Source organism: Perca flavescens, chromosome 20, assembly GCF_004354835.1.
Source record: "Perca flavescens isolate YP-PL-M2 chromosome 20, PFLA_1.0, whole genome shotgun sequence".
Lineage (NCBI taxonomy): Eukaryota > Metazoa > Chordata > Actinopteri > Perciformes > Percidae > Perca > Perca flavescens.
Genome location: NC_041350.1, coordinates 16623332 through 16643725, shown reverse-complemented (window position 1 = coordinate 16643725; position 20394 = coordinate 16623332). Strand labels below are relative to the sequence as shown.

At 40.5% G+C, this 20394-nt stretch overlaps 2 protein-coding genes across 4 annotated transcripts in view; both read right to left on the bottom strand.

Annotated features, from left to right (window-relative positions):
• The window catches only part of kidins220a (kinase D-interacting substrate 220a), a 47791-nt gene extending 46460 nt beyond the window's left edge, over positions 1-1331 (bottom strand). The window contains exon 1 of one of the 3 annotated variants that reach the window (XM_028566606.1): positions 1087-1331. The gene's annotated coding sequence lies outside the window, so the exon portion shown is untranslated. The remainder of the gene's footprint in view (positions 1-1086) is intronic. The other 2 variants (XM_028566607.1, XM_028566608.1) reach the window with 2 other exon arrangements.
• Positions 1332-2108: 777 nt separating this feature from the next.
• The window catches only part of mboat2a (membrane bound O-acyltransferase domain containing 2a), a 47976-nt gene continuing 29690 nt past the window's right edge, over positions 2109-20394 (bottom strand). The window contains exons 3-13 of the mRNA XM_028566609.1: positions 18976-19053; positions 13200-13295; positions 12020-12075; positions 9886-9940; positions 8579-8765; positions 7816-8008; positions 7252-7355; positions 7095-7159; positions 6572-6704; positions 5584-5735; positions 2109-4577 (exon numbers count right to left, since the gene is read on the bottom strand). Coding sequence (XP_028422410.1) covers positions 4397-4577; positions 5584-5735; positions 6572-6704; positions 7095-7159; positions 7252-7355; positions 7816-8008; positions 8579-8765; positions 9886-9940; positions 12020-12075; positions 13200-13295; positions 18976-19053 — 1300 coding nt within the window. The 3' untranslated portion in view covers positions 2109-4396. The remainder of the gene's footprint in view (positions 4578-5583; positions 5736-6571; positions 6705-7094; positions 7160-7251; positions 7356-7815; positions 8009-8578; positions 8766-9885; positions 9941-12019; positions 12076-13199; positions 13296-18975; positions 19054-20394) is intronic.

Below are 20394 nucleotides of genomic sequence, written 5' to 3'. Positions count from 1 at the left end.
AATCGAGCACAGCCCTAGTATTTATGTAAAATCACAGACCACTTGATATCATCATGAAATTCATACAACTCCTTGTCAGCTGTGCTGTTATTTGAACACACAAACATGAACTTGCCAGATAACACTGGATAGGATCTCTAAATTTAACCAGTCAGCTCCTCATGGCTTGTCACGTGGGTTATGAAACTGCTGAGGATTCAGTTCCCTGCCACATACCAGGGCCTGCTCCAAAAAACAGGTTTACTGAGTTGTGTCGCAAACTTCTAAAACCAAACCTGCTGGTCTTCTTACATCAGTCTATGGCCAAGAGTTCAGGCGGGTCGGGGTTTTACTCGGTTTTTACTTACTTTTAGGTTATGCATTTAAGTACGTCGTGGACCTTCTGTTTGAAACTAATCCCTGGTCACAGGAGCTGCTGGAGAGAAACTACTGTAAAGGTCTGACAAACAGCCAACCACTGTTTCAACATAGTGGTGATAAACATGCTAAAACAATGCTGATTTTTGATATCAATGTACTTTCATGTTTTGATCAGTCATTTCATTATTAAATCTTTTTGTTAAATCTTCATTGGACCCAAGCCTCTCCTTTCTAAGAAATTCGCAACAGTATGCTCCATGTTTCCTTCCTGCACTTGCAAGTTCACAATCACAACAGGTATGGCGGATGAGCCTGTCTTCGTGTTGTCAACAAAAATAAACATCTGGATGACGCGCGCGCGCTCGCGCACACACACACACACACACACACACACACACACACACACACACACACACACACACACACACACACACACACACACACAAAACATCACGAGTGGCATCAAATGTGACTTAATAAGTAAAGTCATAATATACTTTCGTGTCTCTGGTCTGTAATGGACGGGTTTTGACAAGGATGTTACAAGCAGACTGACTTCCCGTTGCTATCACTAGGAAGCAACAGCAAAACACTCGCTAGCCAAACTCCCAACGGCTAACAGGCTAACGTTAGGTCAGAGTGGCTAGCTAACTCTCCAACAGGTACTAACTTTTATCGCCTCCAAAAGGAAAACAAAGTACAGTGCACAACCTGAAGTACTCTTACCTAGGGTTGGCTGCTCTGGAACCTTTTGTATTTTGATTCCCGTCCGGAGAATATAGTCAGAAATACCTTTTATTCATGTTTTTGTGGCTTCTTTGCGTCTGTTTAACATAGCGTCTACAGTAACGTCAATAGCTCCACCTACTACTAGCCCTGGTTACAGTGGCGTCACATGTGGCGAAGCCAGAAGCGGATCAGAGAGGAACCCCCACCGTATTTTGTCTAGATTAGAACAAGGAACCCATCTGACAGGATTACTGTTGGCAATTGGGATTTCATACTTTTTGCAGATTCCCAAAAAAAAAAAAAAAAAAAAAAGCAGATTCATATTTTAAAAACCTATAATGAGCATATAAAATAGGATTATTTGTTTTCCAGTACATGAATCCCAATAGTGTATGAAATAGTTAAAATGCGCTGCAGCTTGTGGCCGGGTTGGGTCAGTGGGTAGAGCAGGCGCACATATACTGAGAGGTTTATCTCGATGCAGAGGTCCAGGGTTGGAATCCGACCTGTGACGATTTCCTGCATGTATTCCCCCTTTCTCACCTAGCTGTCCTCTATCAAAATAAAGGCAGAAAAGCCAACCAGCCACAACATTAAAATGCTGCTTACACATGAATCAGTGACAATAATCAAATCCTATACAACACTCATATTCTGCATAATCCATAGTTTTATACTTCGAGTAAATTTAGCTGATAATTCCTCTGCTCTGTATTGGTTAAAAATGTCTGATTAACACACAAGCCTCTACTCTATTTACTATTATGTGCATGTGTGTATTAAAATAGATGAGGGACCTAAAAATTGTCATTGTATTACAATATACGCTGCTACCAAGGTAGGGCATATCCAAAAAAAGTTTCTACAATGTGGGTGCCCATTTTTGGGGATTTTCCATGAGCATGCCCTGGATCAAATGCTAACATTTTAACATCAATGTTACGCCTAATAATAATCTCCATTACTGGATAAAAACAATTAGACATATATATTTTCAAACATCAGTTTTAGTGTTTAAAAATAATTTCTCTTTATTTTGCCACATAAATCAAAATTTTATTGTACTGTTATACAAATCTTTCAATAAATGTCCTTCTGACAGAAAAATAACCGTTATGTTACACAGGCGCACACACACATACTACATGGACACATTTCCACACGTGCACACACACACCCACACACACATACACACAAAACAAAAATGCGCCATTCATGAATTTGGCACTTTGGACATGTGGAGCCGTTTTGCATTGATCTGCTGGTTTGGGTGGCCATGCAGTGCAATAATCGCTATGTTTGTAGAATGACATCTCTTTCCCTTAGGTGGGCCACACTCGCCTACACAGGGCCCAGGCTACAAATATAGTTGAGACCACATCAACATGTACAAATCGCATGAATACTTGTACACACACAGTTATGGCAGGAATATGCAAATGTTAGAAAATCTTAAAAAGAAATAAAAAAAGCTCACCTCTGCTTCTTTGTTATTATTTTGCCTAACACAAATGCACCAAACCAACTCAAATTACTGACAATTAGAAGAAAAGAAAAAGTACGACTTCAAAGTGTTTATGATATTGTGGGCTTGAAATTCCCAGACTATTTCCTGCTCTAATAGATACGTAAAAATTTGACTTTTGACTGTCTAAACAACAGTGAGGTTGCCTTTCAGGTTACCACATTTCTTCGACCAAGTCCTTAAACATGTCTAATGATACATACTTGTATCACAGGGGTGGCTGTTTGAACTGCTGCATGATATAAAGAGTTAACTGGATGATTTGAAAGGCTTAAGATGCAAACCAAAACAACATGAGGAACCAGTGTCCCCTTCAACCTACAGTAAATGCACCTTGAAACGTCTCCTATTCTAACATAAGTTCACACAATATGAAATAAGACCATTTACCACAACAGCTGGTCTATGTCTGTGAATTTTCAAAAATATTATTATGTCACATACATAAATAACCCAATCAGATTTCCTTGCAGCTTGAACACAATATGTGTTTTTATGCACTGTGTAACAATTTGGAAACTTTTTTTTTTTAACATTTTGATTGGCTTGTAATAATTATGGCTACAGAATCTTTTGACAGTTACATCAGTCTTCAGGGACTGTGGTAATCGGACTACATTTACATTATATTTGTAGGATTTAAGACAATGAATTAAACTGTATGAGTGTTCAACAGTGATGTAACAATCTACTGTGTTTTCCCAATCATACAATTTCATTACTTAGGACTTGTATTAATTAAATAGTTTTGGATACTTGTATTACAGAGGCAAAACATTTAAACACAGGGAAACCTGTTGTGTAAAAAAAAGAAAAAGAAAAAAAAGGACTAAAACAAAATGCCACCCCTGTGAAACCAGGTCAGAAATCCTTTAAAAAAAAATAACAGGGTAAATTAACTCCCTTTAAACACACACATTTTTCTGATGAGTAATGTTTGTCAAAAAAGCAGCAGATATGAAAAATATTAAAAGAAAAAGAAATCCATTTAGTAACACTTGAGTGCCTCTTTTAGACTTTCCACTGCTGGAGACGGACAAGATCTGAATTCCACTTTGGGACTCTCTATGTCGGTGAATTCATCCCAGGAAAAAAAACAAAATAAACAAAAAAACATTAAGAATGGATTTGAAATAGTGTTTTCAAGAACATCTAAATACAAAAAATGTACAATGTGAATTCTTCTCCAATAAAGATTTTAAAAAAGACATAGAAATCAAACAATGTTCTAAGGATCCTAAGGCCTGTTTGAAATTGGCAGCTGATGATAAAGGTTATGTTTCTTTTACATGAACACATTTTCCATTTCCACCTAACAGAGGTTTGTAACCAGAGAATGACAAAAACCCTCCACATACTGCACTTCTAATCTGTTTGTATTTAACCTGGCACCACAATGGTGAAACTACATTTAGGTTCTTGCAGCGTGCCACCCAACTATTATTTCACTAGCTGAGTACATAGAGGGTTTAAGGCAGCTTTGAAGTCTTCATTTCCACTAATGTAATGTAAAGTAACCACTATCTCTCATAAGTTTACCCCGTGGCCATTGTTACATCCTGGTCTCTTATCCATGTCAGAAACTGTGATTGCTGTCATCCTTGCTACTGGAAGTTTTGACAGAAAATTGATTTGTGTTGTCTGTCTGTTAGGATTTTTCAGAGCGTCCGATATTTGGTTCTTTGTCAGGTAAACAGACTCGCCACACTCCAACTCTCAGTGGATTCTAGTTTGTCTCAGTGTTTCTGCTGCTGAAGGGACTGTGCGTCGCTGTCCCAAGCCTCATGTGGCTTTGTCTTTCTTGTTGCAGTTGTTGTCTGTGCTGTTGTTGTGGTCTGTCTGGTTGTCCTGTAGGCTGTCCTGTGTGCCGTCCTCTTGCTCTTTGGCCTGCCGGCGTCTCGATTTGACAGGTAGGGCCAGTACCACCAGGAGGCAGAGGAGATGTAAGCAATAGTACCAGGACCTGCAGAGACATCCCAATTTACCTCAACAAAGTTTATTATAAGTTGTATATAGTTGTAGAATAAAACCAGAAATATGTGCAGGCCATAAAACTGTAAGTCAGTTTCTTAACCATGGTGTGGCTAAAAACTAGCTAAAAAAAACTAGGGATGGCAATGTTGGTCAGTTGTTCCATCGCTTCGGTCCAAACTAAAATATCTTAACTATTGAATGAACTGTGCAGACATTCATGCTCCCTCTAGTAGCACCATGAGGTTGTGTTTAATGCTAATTAGCAAATGCTAGCATCGTAACACACTAAACTACAACGGGTATCATGTTAAACATTATACCTGCTAAACAGCCACATTTTAGCATGATCATTGTAAGCATGTTGATGTTAGTATAAGCGCTGTACCTAAATACAGCCTCATATGAGGAGAATTTTTTTTTTTTAAATTTTAGGTTTAGTTACAAAAATGTTTTAACCTAAATAGCAAATTTTTGTTGAGACAATACAGCTCTGTGTCAAATTACATTAAATATGGAAAGGTCTACCTTATCCTTTAATGAGTCTGTTTATAAGGTCTGTCTAGCAGCCAGGTGGTGATTTAACAGCAGTTCCCATCTGAATGACGCCGAGCATTGGTGGGCCTTTATTTCATGGCAGTGGCCGAGCAATGCTAAGGCTGCTCATTTTAATTCCTTTACATCAATCCTTCCCTAACTTCGCTCATTAAGCTGTCTCGTTAACTGTTACAGCCTGAAAAGAGGGAACCCGGCTAATGAAAGTGAAGTGTTTCTACACTGTGGCCAGTAACTTCATTTACATGCTTAATAAAACAATCATTTTACACACAACAGCAGTGTACACAACTGACTCCACTAATTACTTCACAGAAAAGCAGAGGCTGTAGTATTCTCTATTGAACTCAGATTTTTTGTTTAACGGACTTCCGAGTGTCAGTGATACAGCTGGAAGCAATACTGTTTCAATATCAACACACTAGTCAGTCAAACACACAAACCTGTAGAATTTGAGTGAGGGTCCCACAGCGAGTAGGACAAATGGCGCCACTGTGTAGCTGATGGCGACCTGAGTCCATGCCCACGTGATGACATGATAGATGCGCTTATATGAGTCTGAGACCAGAAAGTATGGTCTGATGTTGTGCCTTACCTGGAAGAGAAGAAAAACATCCTGTGTGAACCTGTGTGTCATTTTCAGGTGAATGAATCTGTAAACTTTAAATTGCACCCCACTCATTTTACTGTACAATAGACTAGACTCAAATTGAACCAATTGACCTAGTTCCTGAAATATTTCAGCAGCAGGCATTACTGCCTAGTTCTGCTTGCAATTTTCTCATCCCCCCCCCCCCAAACTCTCTCTCGCTTCTTTTTCCATCTCATAACTCTTCTGAGAAATCTATCTCTGATCATGTCTGTGTGGGCAGTGGGCAGTAGTTTTATAGTCTAACTGGGTCAGTGCTCTCCTTGTCCTCCTTTAGACAAAGAAGAAGAAAGTCCCTGCAGGATCTTACCTGCACAGTAAATTTACTGTGCAGGCGTTTCAGTTAATCAACGTGAGTCGATTACCCAGAATTACAGTGCGAGTTTCCCCCTGTAGCACCACTCCACATACGTCTCTACAGAAATATCCTCTTGTCACCCTCTTTCAAAAGACTAGAGTGAAGCGGTCTGGCTTAGAACAGATAAGGCCTCACGTTTGAACATGAGGTATATATGCTATACTACTGTATCATTATCCCCTTACTCTCCATAAGGACTTTGTTGTGTGTAAGTGGTTCTGCTACATAGCAGTGGAATATCTAAAGAGCTCTTAGACAAAATGTCTATAACGACTGTAGGATTCAAACTCAATATCGTGATTCATAAGCTGCAAGAGCATAATGTAAATAATGTAATTAATAATTTGTATCTATTTGGCTGAATCTGACTAGGAACAACTTCAACAATAGGTACTGTATAGACAGAACCAGTGTGTGCACTCACTGCACGTGCGGCCATGGTCATGGCAATGCCAGTGAGAAAGGTCAGGTAGTAGCCGGGGTACACCCCGTGCCACAGGGCCGACAGCAGGAAGGTGGCAGCCATGGGGTTGATGTGACAGCGCTCATAGCACACCCTGTGGAAAAGATTGACATGACACACATCCGGTGTTTCGTCAAAACAATTAAAAAAAAAAAACACACACACAAAAACAGGATAGCTGTTATCAAATTGAATCACACCATGTACTGCAATATAAGTCATCAATGTTTGTTTTCATTATCAAAAAACAGAATCACTTGTGTATTGTATGCATTTTATGATGAAACTTGTAAACATTTGCAAAATCATTATGTGGCATTTTTGCAATCAAGCTGTTAAAATTGTGGTTTCAGTCAAGTATGATTAAAAATCTAAATGCTAGACTTGAGATATGCAGATATTATGCATCATACATTTCAGCAACCGTCTACAGCCAGCCACACAAACTGAGCAAGGTTCAGTATTACAATCGGAATGCTTTTACCTTTTGAGCCAGAGAGCTGTCTGGATATTCCAGTTGTCTAAGAACATCTTGAAACTGGTGGCAAACTGAAATTGGACCCAAAACAATATACTTTAGGCTTTAGCTGAAAAGGAAGTTTATGTGGATATAATAATAAGTCTCATAAAGAGAGCCTAACCTCAATGTCCAGAATTCTGAGATTTGATATCAGGTCCCACCGTGGGGAGCCATCTTTGTTGTATCCATTGAAGCCAAATCCGGCAGCGTTGTTGATAGCATCAGCTGCAGTAGAAAGGTACATATGTTTCTGAGTACCACACAGCAACAGTAAAGGATGACAACAGCTCCATATCCTTGTAATACGTTAGTTTGTGAAGCAATGACAGAAAGAGATGGAGATCTGGCATCAAATGCATTTTGTCATTGGTAAGAATGAAGAGCTGCAGTTTTCCACTCAGCACTAGATGGCACTGTTGCGTCAAGAAACAGTTTTTTTTTTTTTAGGCTGCATCTCAACATACTGTGCAGACTACTTCAAAAATAACCAAGTTCTCTGAACCAAGAACAGCTCAGTGAGTTCATACCACTTAACTAACCAGTAGCATTCATGGAAAAAAACCAAAGCAGCTGCAAATCACAGTCTGATTAACCAACAATAGAATCAAATTTAAAAAAGATATGTATATTTTGGATTTAATATAGAATGGGTGGGAAGAAATTTGTACTCCAGTAAGAAACTCACCAAGTGTCCAGACAAAGTAGTACTTTGGCCTCAGAGCTAACATTGCCAGGTAAAGGTAGATGACCTGAAGGTGGAAGGGTGTGGAGCTGACAAAGTCATCGTCTATGGAGTGCTCCACTGGGAGCAGCTGGCACAGCGACAGATAGATGGCCAGCGAGATGGCACATGTACACAGCTTGGCGATGACGTCATTCTGGGTGGTGAAACAGGATAGTGGGATACAAAGAAGCAACCCTATTAAAACCCATTACCACCATATTCAAGAACAACATTAGGAGGGGTGATACTTTTACTCATTTAAGTTGATTCAAGGTTAAACTCAAGTCCTTGAGTGTTTCATGTTCAACAATGTCGGTGTTCTTTTCTGTTGTGAGATGAATACACACTCAAATCTTGGGGTGTAATTAAATTATTAATGCATTATGAAGTAAGAAAACACAAATAGACATTTGTCAGTTTCTGTTTCTCTAAAGGGATCCAAAAACATTTTAATTACTTTGCAAACCTTAAAACGGCTCCACTACTGCATGGGCCTTCAAACATTACCCAAAATATGCAATTAAGGGGGTTTGCATAGTCCTATTACTATTAAAGTCCTATTTTGTAATATCATAACAGCTCATTCAAGTACTCTCTTTGAGGGTTTGAAACATTTTAGAATGTTTTCACCCACCACAGCACAGCCCATCGGTATATATTTTACCACAGTGTTTGTCACGTGATGTACGCACTTCTATTAAAAGTGATAATAACGATGTTGTACCTTGGGTGAGGGTTCGCTCTGCTTGTACTTCCCGTTCTCTTTGCCGTTGGCGTTCTCCTGGTGGCGTGGCTGGTAGCAAGTGCCTTCGATGAAAGCCATGTAGTCGTTGTAAGAGCAGGTGGGCCCTGCCAAGATGCCCATGAAGTTACAGTTGTAGCTCAAGTACTCCAGTAAGCTGGGCATCCGACTTAAGGGCCACACAGAAGATATAAGAGCAGATATATTAGGGGGAAAAACTGAAATTATATTATTATAATTATAAGAGGTTTTCACGTAGTGCCCAATCCTTCAATCTAAAATACAGTATAATGCAATAACATACACATAACCATGTGTAGAGATGGCTTCCTGTCCACTGAGAAACCAGTCTGGTCGATTATATTGTACAGGGAGGGCCTGAGTGCTTTGACTGACTCTGAAGCTTTTGTTGTATCTTACCCTTCCTTGCTGAATTGAATCTGCTGGGTGAGGTAGCAATCTAACTGCCCTAAAGAGGAGCTCTTGTTTCGACTGCTAATTCCTCTGTGTTCCGAGTAGCCATCTTAGAGGTAGCGGCTGACTCACAGTAGCCCACCCAAGGTTTATGAAACAAAAGGTTTGGTGCCTCATATCTGGGACCTTATTGGTACACTGGCTAGCTCAGCTTAGGATGGGTTTAATGCAGGGATTGAATTTTGTACTGTACCGTACGATTGTATGTGAATAATAAACAGTTTCTTCTTATGATCAGTACATTTACTGTTTGTTTTTTTAGTCCAGTGTATTTCCAAGCTGTGCTTAACAATTTTTTGCAAAAACTACGTCATGATGTCAGTCCTGCTCTCTGCTCCGTCTCTTATCTCTGTTCAGCTATCTAATCACATATTAGCTCCCTGTTAGCTAACAGTTGCAACTCATCTTTCCACTCAAATCCTGCTCTTTACATAGTCTCTGCAGCTCAGCTGCACTACCACCTCCAATAGTCACTGTCAGGGAAAGGAATCTGTAGTTGTCATGCAGGACAAGTGGAGGGTAGGGCATTCCTACAGTACAGTTCACATCTGAGTGGTGAATGTGTGGTTTCCTAGATACCAAGTGCCTACCAACTGCTTGACAACACCAGAAAGAGCCTGAAAGGGGAGCAGTGTGGCGATTTCCTATGCAGAAAGCAATGAAGCCTTTATTAAAATAAAGACCTTCATTTCTTTCAGACCGAGTTCAGACCGAGTTCATTAACTTGATGATTTAAGACCATGTCAAATTTTGAATTCAGCTAGATTGAATGAACCCATCATCTGAAGCGGTAAAAACATACCTGAGTCACGTACCTGATAGCTAGGTATTTCTGACTGGGAGTCAGCTGCCCCTCCCGCTTGGTCAAACCTAGAGACAGACACAATATAGACACATTCCAAAAGAATATACTTAATTTATGTATATGTACACCATACTCTGAAAATCCGTCTCATCCAATGGTAACGGGGTACGGATAACAGCATAATAGTACAGAATACACAGACGCGCATTACATTCTGATACAACTCTGAAGTTCATAATAGACCTACTCTATCTGTAAAGTGTCTCGAGATAACTCTTGTTATGATTTGATACTGTAAATAAAATTGAATTGAATAGTGCTGACTCTCAAGGTTTGCAATATCAACCAAACGTAGCCAGTGCCAGTAGTACCTGTCATTGCAACACATAGGTTCAGAGGCCAGGAAGGACGTGTGTGAATGGCCAACTAACTTCTGCTGAGTTAGCAGAGTAGAGTGAGTGAGAGGAAGATCAATATTGATAAATACTCTAACATAACAAATTACATTTTGGCCAGACATCCTGATAGCAGTTACTGTTGTTATTGAGGTTAGTAAAATTCTTCTATCTATTCTTTGGGCTAAATGTCTGGGTGAATTAGTTTTAATCAGTCTGCTCTTTGTTTATGAAGACCTGCAGCTTTGCAACACTCTTGGCCAGCTTTGGCATCATTGGGTGTATGTTAGGTTGAGGGTATGGCTCATAGTGCAAGGTTGTGCTTAGTTACAAGGCCACAATTAAACATCTGATCCCAATCAAATTAATGAAAAGATGAATTGTGAAGCAGCTTCACTGTGCTTTTAATACAGTAACTGTATTCTTGAGAACTGGGAAGTCTCATAAGTATTTTACTGTATGGCACAAAAATATATTGCAAATTGTGTGTGAGAGCAGTGTGACAGTTCTCTGGGGATGGGGATTACAGTCTTAGTATCTCATTAGACTCACAGTTGCAAGGAGAATCAGTGACCTGAACAGAATTTAAAACACAACTTTAGTCTACACTGCCTACACATGCATGAACCCGCCAACATACACATCAATACACAAAATGCTATTAAGACTGCTGATTGTGTTTGGTCTAGAATATCCTGAGGGGACTTAAAACTCCAAGTGGGGACTAAAAAGCTACGAGTGACTCTCATCCTTTCAATCTCTAAGCTTCTCTGATACTTGATCACACGTGTTTATATTAACCTCAGTGTCAATCTCGATCTTTTACTTATTGCTTATTAGCACGTGGCATTTGATGTTTCAAAGAAGCTGACTTCAGCATTAGCACGGCACCCGACTGGCCAACTACATATACTGTACATTTGCTTACATTTTGCTAATAAATGTTTAAAGCATGGATCTTCAACAGGGGGTCCGGGAGTCAATGTTAGGGGAGTCAATGTTAGGGGGCCTCCAAATTATTTTTTAAGTCTTAACATGAATCCAACATATTTGACCAAATGTAACCCACTGCTTACTGGCCTATAGGTAAGGTAGTCACGAAGGCCATCCACAGCTATAGTAAATCCTAAGGATTCACTGTGTTAAAACATGATTTATAAAATCATGCATACAATTATTAGTAGCTTGATGTTCTATACAAAAAAATTATGTATAAAGGCTTTACACGTTATTGTAGGCCCAGTTCATTATGCAACTTCAAAATAATATATGTATGTAGTAGAGGGTCCCTGCTCCGTCACTATTTTAGTTAGGGGTCTTTGGCATAAAAAGCGTTGAAGACCCCTGGTTTAAAGCATTACTATCCAATGTTTAACAGTTCAAATCAGCTTTTGTTTAAAGTCCTTAAACTGTTCCAGGGAGAGAGAGAGAGAGAGAGAGAGAGAGAGAGAGAGAGAGAGAGAGAGAGAGAGAGAGAGAGAGGGGGGAGAGAGAGAGAGAAGGGGGAGAGAGTGCATTTTTGGTCATTGCTCCATTACATAACTGTGTTTTCGCTATCTTTCTGCTTCACTAGCCCATTGTCAGAACTGACTACTGGCTTGGAAACGTGGCCATGTGATCTGTTTGGAAACTCCAAAGAGAAATGAACCATTTTCACTTCTGCCACTTTTTACACACACACGCACACACACACGCACACGCACACGCACACGCACACACACTTTAGAGACACTTTGATGCTTGTCTTACCGTCATGTATTTCAAACGCCAAGCTGGTAATCTTCTGTGTTATAACCATCATGGGCCTGATAAAGAGCATCAAACAGAAAAAGGCCATATTAATATTGAGAATTTCAAAAACACTCCACTCAGTGCAGCACTAAAAAGCAAGAAGCTTATCACTGTGTTTTGTTTGACGTTCTCTGATAAATATAGTTTTACATGCTAAACCTTTCTTTTAAATGCTTGTTTTTTTTATCATGAACTGCTAGCCCATATTTAAGTTTTGGTGGCATCTTGTAACTAATGGCCTTAGATGCCAATTTACCCAGTAATAATAGTAACACTATCCGCTGCAGTGGTATCTGCACAATGGTAAGTTTCCTCCAGTATAATTGCTGACTTTTTTGAACTTCCCGTAGCCTATTCTTTCTATTCTTCTTTACTCACTCTATTATTTAGGATCAATCCGGTCCTAATGCTACTCAGCCTTTTTCCTCTTGGTTAATAAAGACATTCTCTATTAAAGAATAGTGTGAAGTTGTATGTGCTTTAACCTGCTTTTAAATATACACAACCATTCTTTTCATCAGCAAGTACAAGTTCTTGACTCATTTTATACATTAAAACACAAACTGCTGGTGGCAGCATCAAGTTAAGCCACACAGTCAAAAACAAGAAACAGACCAGAGAATTTCTGGTCTTCAAATAAAAATTAGAGTGAAATTTTAGACTTATCTGCCCCCATAGAACAAAGCACATTTGGCTATAAGGGTCACACTGACATTTAGGAAAACGTGAACTTTTTCAAGAAAAACAGAGGGATGGCAGACAAGGTAGTTGAAAGGGTTAAATCTCTGCCCTCCCAAAGGCAGTATGGGTTTGCATTGGGTTGCTTAGCAACTAGCCACCCCCACCCTGCTGGGAGTGCAGCTGTCTGCTTGAATTGTCAGACAGTCTGGAGGAGTGGGAACCAACCACAAGAGTCGCTATCGATGTCCTCCTGCGGACACAGCAGTGTGACACGCTCTTGTTTAGCAGGGACTGGTTGAGTCATATCCAATATTCCCTTGGCTCTTATTGGTAACTTCTGTTTTTTTTTAGCTTTGTACTCCTTATAGCATTCAAAATGAAGGCCAATGGAGGTATTTGGTTTTAAATTAACAACCAAAAAGATTATAAAGAGCTCTGTAGCCTTAGCGTAGCTTACCCAGTAAAATCTGCAGAGTACATGCCATAGTCAAACACATAGACTCGTGTGATCTGACATAATAGCAGGTAGCCAAGCGTCACAATGAAGCAGTACCTGTGCAGAAAAGGGAAGAAAAAGAGAAATTAGAGAAATACATTACAAATGTATGTAGCTGAAAAAGAAAGAAAAAAATGTTAAAAAAAATATAGAAATGTTGCATTTAAAAGCCAAAAACTGTAAAATCTTGGTGCATATGCTCTAACATTAATTGCCATTCTCATACACATATTGTGAGTGTTTAACCTCGGAGTTCTTAGTCCATCCCTTTGTTCTCATATCTGTGGCGAACAAGGACTTTTTTTCCCAGTACAGTACAAAAGACAGTGGCCATGGCATCAGGGCAGAGCTATGGAAAGGGGAGGGAGGGAGGGGGTCAAAAAATGGATGAAAGAGCAGAGGAGGCTCCAATAATGTGTCAGGGTCAGTGGTTGAAGACAGAGGACAACATAGAGGACTGAGGAGCACTAAAGCCTGTTGTGCAAAGGTGTTGCAGTCAGCCCAAGTCAAAGCTAGCTAGATAGCATTCCTCTTCTGCCAACAATAAGAGGATTGTGATGCTGTGTTAGGGAATACAACACACCAGCTAGGCTGCATTGCTGATAAAAACACAACAGGACCTCTTGATCCGGAGAGCCTATTATTATATCTGCATTCTAGACATCATCCGATCTCTACTGTCATGCATTTATAACTTAACACAAAATAAAATAAATCACACTTGTGCAATATGAAATATTTTCAGACCTTTCAAGATCTTTTTGGTCTTTAAAAACTCAAAGATGACATACTACTATTGATCACAGAACCCTCAGAGAAGGCAGAGAAGGCACTGTGAATAGGGAGATAATTACTGTATAATACAATCCTGTTTTGTGCTCTGTTTCCAACCCACACTTGGCATGTTTTTCAGTGTACAAACTATTTTTCAGAATCTTGCTAATATGGAAGACGACATGTTTTATTTTTTTATTTTTTACAAAGACCTCTATATTCTCAGACCAGCCCTATAGCAACTGGGCTCATTTAAATGTACCACATGGACACATTCAATAATAGTAGTTAAAATGTGTGTTTCATGGTGGTCATTTACTTTTGGAACAATCCTGGGATTTATAGACCTTTTTCTTCTTTTCGAGGTTTATTTTTTGCCTTTATTTGACAGTCAGAGAAACAGACAGGAAACATGGGAAGAGATGAAGAGGGGTATTACATGCAACACAGGTCCAAGAACAAACCAGTTATGTGTCATGCGTACTAACCGTTAGGCTACTAGGGCACCCCTTTCTGGAGTTTCTATACTGGACACCCTAAGTGGTATTTTCGCTAACATTGTCCACAAGCAGTGCAAGAAAGCTTAAAGGTTTTCTGTTGACTCTGCTAACATTTTCAATCCTTAGCAACAATCTTATTTCACCAAGATCAGCTTTCTCTACTGGTAGCACACAGCTGTAGTCATAAGTGAGAATATGAGCTATATGTGCTATATTTGCAGTGGGCCCACCAGGGATCCTGTCTTTATCCTCCTCTGATTTGTGTTTGTGTAATTCACAGCTCAGAGGGGGGGTGTTTCATTTCCACAAGAGGCATCAGATGGAGCCTGTAGCTGGCCCCCCACTGTGAGACAGCAGTATACAGGTCAATGTGCAGACAAGGAGCCATGCAAGAGCCGCAGGTATGGATACACACTGCACATCGAGCAATGAAAATGAAAAGACTGGCTATAAATACATGTCTGAACACTCCAAGACCTCTCTCTAAGGCAGTGCACACATAGTAAATGCCTCGAGGCACACTTCATGCTTGCTCAAATGCATACACAGAGTCAGTAATTTGCACATTTATCACCGTCAGGTTCATGCTTTCACACCAAAACTAATATGAATTCTAATTAACTTGCATGCTTATGTTACAGACAGAAGTGAATCCTTAACTCAGGCCCTCCTGAGGATAAGTTAGCTGTAACTGGAGCTGGAGATGTCTATAGGGTAGTAGAGTGGTTTCATGAGTTGGTAGACCCTCTTAGACAGCTGAAGTTCAGTGCTCCTGCATTGCAAAGTGTCTGCTCTGCTTTAGTGTTCTTCAGCTGCTAGGATGGGAGCAGGGCTGAGATACTTGATAAATAGCTAGATGGCGAAGTCTCAACTGTGTTTGTTTGTTTGAAGTTGTTGTATTTTACAGTGTTTCTCTCTGTACAAGCTGCTCAAAAACTAATTGCCCCGGGTGGGATTAATGAAGTTGTTTCGAATTTGAACTGTCAACATTATCCTTTCGTCCATATGTCAAATTCACTCGAACAGACATATACTAGCATCGTTTGCTTTAACCATGGTAACCAACATGTGGGTCAGCGCCCAAACAAGAGGTCGCAAGACACATCTGAGGGGTCGCAAGATGATAAACAGAATGAGAAAGAAGAAAAAGATATTTCTACTACACATAATTGTGTTGGTCTTTCCTATAATTTCTGCTTTTAATTTCTTGGTGCATTACAGTCTAATTTGACCTCTTTTTAAACTTAAACTGGTACAACCAGTAGATGTGGCAAGGGGGGTGCAAATAGACATTGCTTCATTTTAAGGGTCACAAGCCAAAAAGTTTGAAACCACTGACCTAGAAAGATACCAACTAACAGAGTATCCCTTAAAAAAATAAAGCAAAATAGGCTCTAGAGTACAATGATCGCTTGATAGCACGTCTTGTCAGCCTGAGTTTTTATAATTTTAGTTCTTCTTCAGTATCTATAAAAGAGGGCCCTTGCATTACTGTCACAGCCTTCTTTTTTGGTTATACCATACCCATACGATTTCACAGGTCTCTTCCCTCCAACAGACAAACTGTCAGAGAGTGAGGGAATGGTAAGAGGGGAAGAGTGAGAGATGAAATACGATGCCTCGCTGCTTAACAATGTGGTCAGCCACATCACAGATTCCCACAGTCCAGAAAAAAGGATTTTAGCAACTCCATAAAGCTGTCACTCTGCACTCACTGTACACTTCTCCACCCCAAGGATCGGGTATCTGAGTGAAAGAACAACACATAGTACACTGGTCTTAGAAGTGGTGAGCTGTTCAGAGCGTGTTCCACAAGTGCAGCAAGCAATTGTCATAGTGGAAGATATTTAGGCTGATTTATGGTTGTATAGAGGCTCTACACAGAGCCTACGCCGTAACCTACGTAAGTGGCCTACGCCGTTGTGAGGATTTATACCAGTGTACTGGTGTGTCTGCGTCATTCTAACGTATGTCTTTGAGAGAATAGCACAGCCGGTATGTGTGCATGTGTGGGGAGTGTGTGGTAGAGCGAGTGAGAGAGACAGGGATTAGCTTCAGAGTGAGTACCAACTTTGGCGGCAGAGACAGAGAAACAAAGTGTCTCCCATGTGCTTTCTGACAACGGTCACAAAAACTGTAGCAGAAAAAGTTTCCTCTCCTTGATTTTAAGTTGTTCACGGAGAAGGACAACCTGGAAATAAGTAGACGGAAATAAGACTCTTCCAAGACCAGCCAAGCAGACCAATCAGTTGTTGCGGGGTGCGTTGCTGCAACGTGTAGTTACATTTCTGAGGAGGTGCCAGTCAGAGTACGGCGTAGGGTACGGCGTAGGGTACGACGTAGGGTACGACGTAGGGTACGACGTAGGGTACGACGTAGGGTCCGTATCTACACGTACCTTTGTACGTACCTACACCGTAGATTCAATGCAGAACCATGAGTATAATCATTAGCAAGGGTTACAGTGTGTTAGTTAATACTGTAAAAACATAAAAAGGAGGGATGGCTGACTGGGAGATGGAGATGAAAGATAAAGTACTTCATTATCAGAATTAGATTAAAAGGAATGCACACTAGGAACAAATGCAGGGTTAAAAGGGACATGTACTATTTCTGAGAACGTGGGTTAAAATGGAACAAGGTGAAGGTTTCACCAAAGGCCTACTTCGATGTCTTGAAATATTTTATTGACAGAATAGACCATTTAAACCATTTATATCTTGGGCTTACATTGGCAGTTTCTTTTTTGTCTTTTTAAGTGAACATACAAATAACCAAAGAGAGCCAAACAAATAATTATAAAAGGAGAAAGAAACTGTATAGAGAAAGGGAACCATAGTAAGTCTCATTTAGGTATATGAATATGCATGCAGTTATGGTTGTGGTTGTCTGTTATAGTTCCTTGTTGTTTACTGTCTCTTGTGTTCTCTGTTGCGTGTTACCCTGTTTTACTTCCTGCCTTGTGTTTTCCCGCCTTTGTGATAGTCTGCCCTGCCCCCCCCATCCCCACCCCACGGTTGTGTTTCACCTGTTCCTGAGCCCCCGTGTCATCTGTCCCTTGTTTCACCCTTATTACCTTGTGTATTTAGTCTCTGTTTGGTCTTTGTCTCTTGTCGGTACATTGTCTTCCCTCCCTGTGTCGCTTCTTCCTGGTTGTTTTTCCCCTTTTCATGTCTTCTGGTTTTCTAGTGGTTTTTGATTGTTGGTTTGTCTTGGTTTTGATTTCCTGTCTCCCTGCCTGCCTCAGGACGTGATTTCTAAGTCTTTTGTTAAATGAATCCTCTACTCTGCATTTTTGGGTCAGAGGCCTTGTTTTCCTTGACACACTCATGCATATGTCTTGAAACATTTGCAAGTCTTCTATGTAACCAACTCAAGTGAAGCTCAAAGAGCAAAGGCCATGGATTAAACACTGAGTCACCAAAAGCCCATGGCCCTAGTTAAATCCCAACCTGCTGCTGAGATAATAATACATTTGTTATGCAAAACCAGAGGAAGTGGGTTTAACGCCCTCTGCATACATGAACATCTTAGTGTCCACTGCCTCTGTGGTTCTCCTCCTCTCTGCCCCTGAGGGGGAACTTTATCTCTGAATGAAATGGAGGTGTGTTAGTTTGGTTTGGGTGACAGCCACAGTTTTCTCAGTTTCATAAGAGCCACTGTAAGAGGGAGCAGCATATCCAACCACAAATACAAGGGACAGAACACCAGGCTAAAAGCACACTAATGCTGAGGGTTAGACATCCAGGAATAATGTGATGTGACTTGTGATGTAAAACACTGCTATTGAACATATTGAAATTGACATTGAAATCCCATATTCTAGTCTGGAGGAACATGTCCTGTGTGTTAGGTCACCGTCATTGAGTTTTGAGTCCTTTCTTTCTGAGGGCAGTCGCTATTGTAATTCATGTTTTGTTACGATCTATTAAAAGTGCTCTCCCGAGAGGAAATCTCATTTTCTTATGACCTTGAATTCTGGTAAAAAAAATAACAAGTCAAAAGACAGTGTGTGTGTGTGTGTGTGTGTGTGTGTGTGTGTGTGTGTGTGTGTGTGTGTGTGTGTGTGTGTGTGTGTGTGTGTGTGTGTTTGTGTTTGTCTTGATGAGCCATGGTCACAGATGGAAGCCGGGGGGGGGGGGGGCAGAGTCATCGTCATCGTTACCCAGGCTCATATGCCTCAAAAACACAAACAAATGATGATGCAAATACAAGATTGTTCCATAATTGATGGTTCCAACTGATATGAAGCATTTGCAATATCTAACATCTAAGACTCATGACAAGATTTTGGTTTAATGGCTTTGACAAATGTTTTTGTCATGCTTTCACTTGCCCTTTTGAGGTCTATTACAGTATGTGGGAAATGATGAGGCGTTTTACAATTCTGTGTGATTCTGACACTTCCAGGAACCATGTAAAATTTTGTCAAATCAAATTTTGCATTTCATTTGTGCACTTACTTGTGCATGTGCTCCAGGCCAGCAAAGACCATCACACTGTAGGACAGACCACTCTGCACCAGGAAATGGAGGGAATACCTGTGAAGAGACAGATGCCATAAATTACTTTATTGATCTCATATTCAACTTTTAACATTTCCTTGGTTTGTTATTTACTGAAAACATTTTCCCACCAAGGCCCTTCCTTATACTAGCCTATATTAGACTTTATTTGCTCCCTTTATTACCATCCACACCCTGCTTTTTTCATCCTGTACAGTCATTAGTAAGAGGAAATTACAGCATTACGAAACCACAGTCACACCATCAGCCATGACAAGCCTGACCTGTGTAACCAGTAACGTGTCATTTGTCAGTCACAGGGCAGGATAGTGATGACCACCGTCACACTATGTTCTTGATTTCCATGCCTTCAAGCTGCAAGATTCCTTACATCGCACCATTACAGTGAATTGTGCATGTGTGTGTGTTGACCTAACTCCGACTTATGTCCACCTCTCTCCCATCTCATGAAGCACACACACAAACACACAGTTCAACAGCGGCAGCAGCTACCAGATGGGTCTTTGAAGGGCACCGTGTGTGATGCTACCCACGTCAGGCCCTCCAGGAGAGGAGAGATGCCACACTGTGTTAGTAGTGATTTAGTCTCGCTTTGCCAGACCATCCACACGCTGCGGAGCGGAGGAGAGTCTGGCTCACACAGCATTCCGGGATGGGAGAAAAACGTGCTCTGGTTTATTGGCATTTCTTTAAACCAATCACAATTGTCATGGGCGGTGCTAAGCTTCGCATGGAGCCGCTGCAAAATAGTCATGCGAGAGAAAACTCAGATTGGACAGATAGTCTAGGGGCTAGGGTCTAGTCTGAGGAGCAGTTAACCATAGTCCTCGTGAATACACCGGAGTTTAATATTCCAACACAAAGAAAGCGGAAGCAAACTGAAATCGGCAAAAATACATGCATCCAGCGGAATTTCCTGTGGCAGCGGAGCAATCCTGGAAGTGGAATGTCAAGGATATAGGCTAGTAGTGATTCAACAAAGAGAGTAAGGGCATCACTGGTTGGCAGGGAACAAAGGAGCACAAGCTGGGTGAATTAGATGAACCGCTTAGCAAATAAAAGGTTTTAAGAATGCAGTTATATCTGATGTAGGGAGAGAAAAATATTAAGAGATATCTAACGACATTGTTAACTTCTGACCGGTTAGCATAGGATGTATCAACTAACATCTGTTAATATGTCAACAAAAGCTAAAATGAGCTCAGTCCCCTATGACAGAGGAAATGTTAACTGTTCAATTGTTTTCTCCAGTGACATCCAGAAATAAGCTTGTGCGTCTGACAGAGAGGGAATACATCCTAAAATAAACCAACACTCTGCAGCATCTGCAAGGCAGATCCTCTAGGGCTGCAGCCA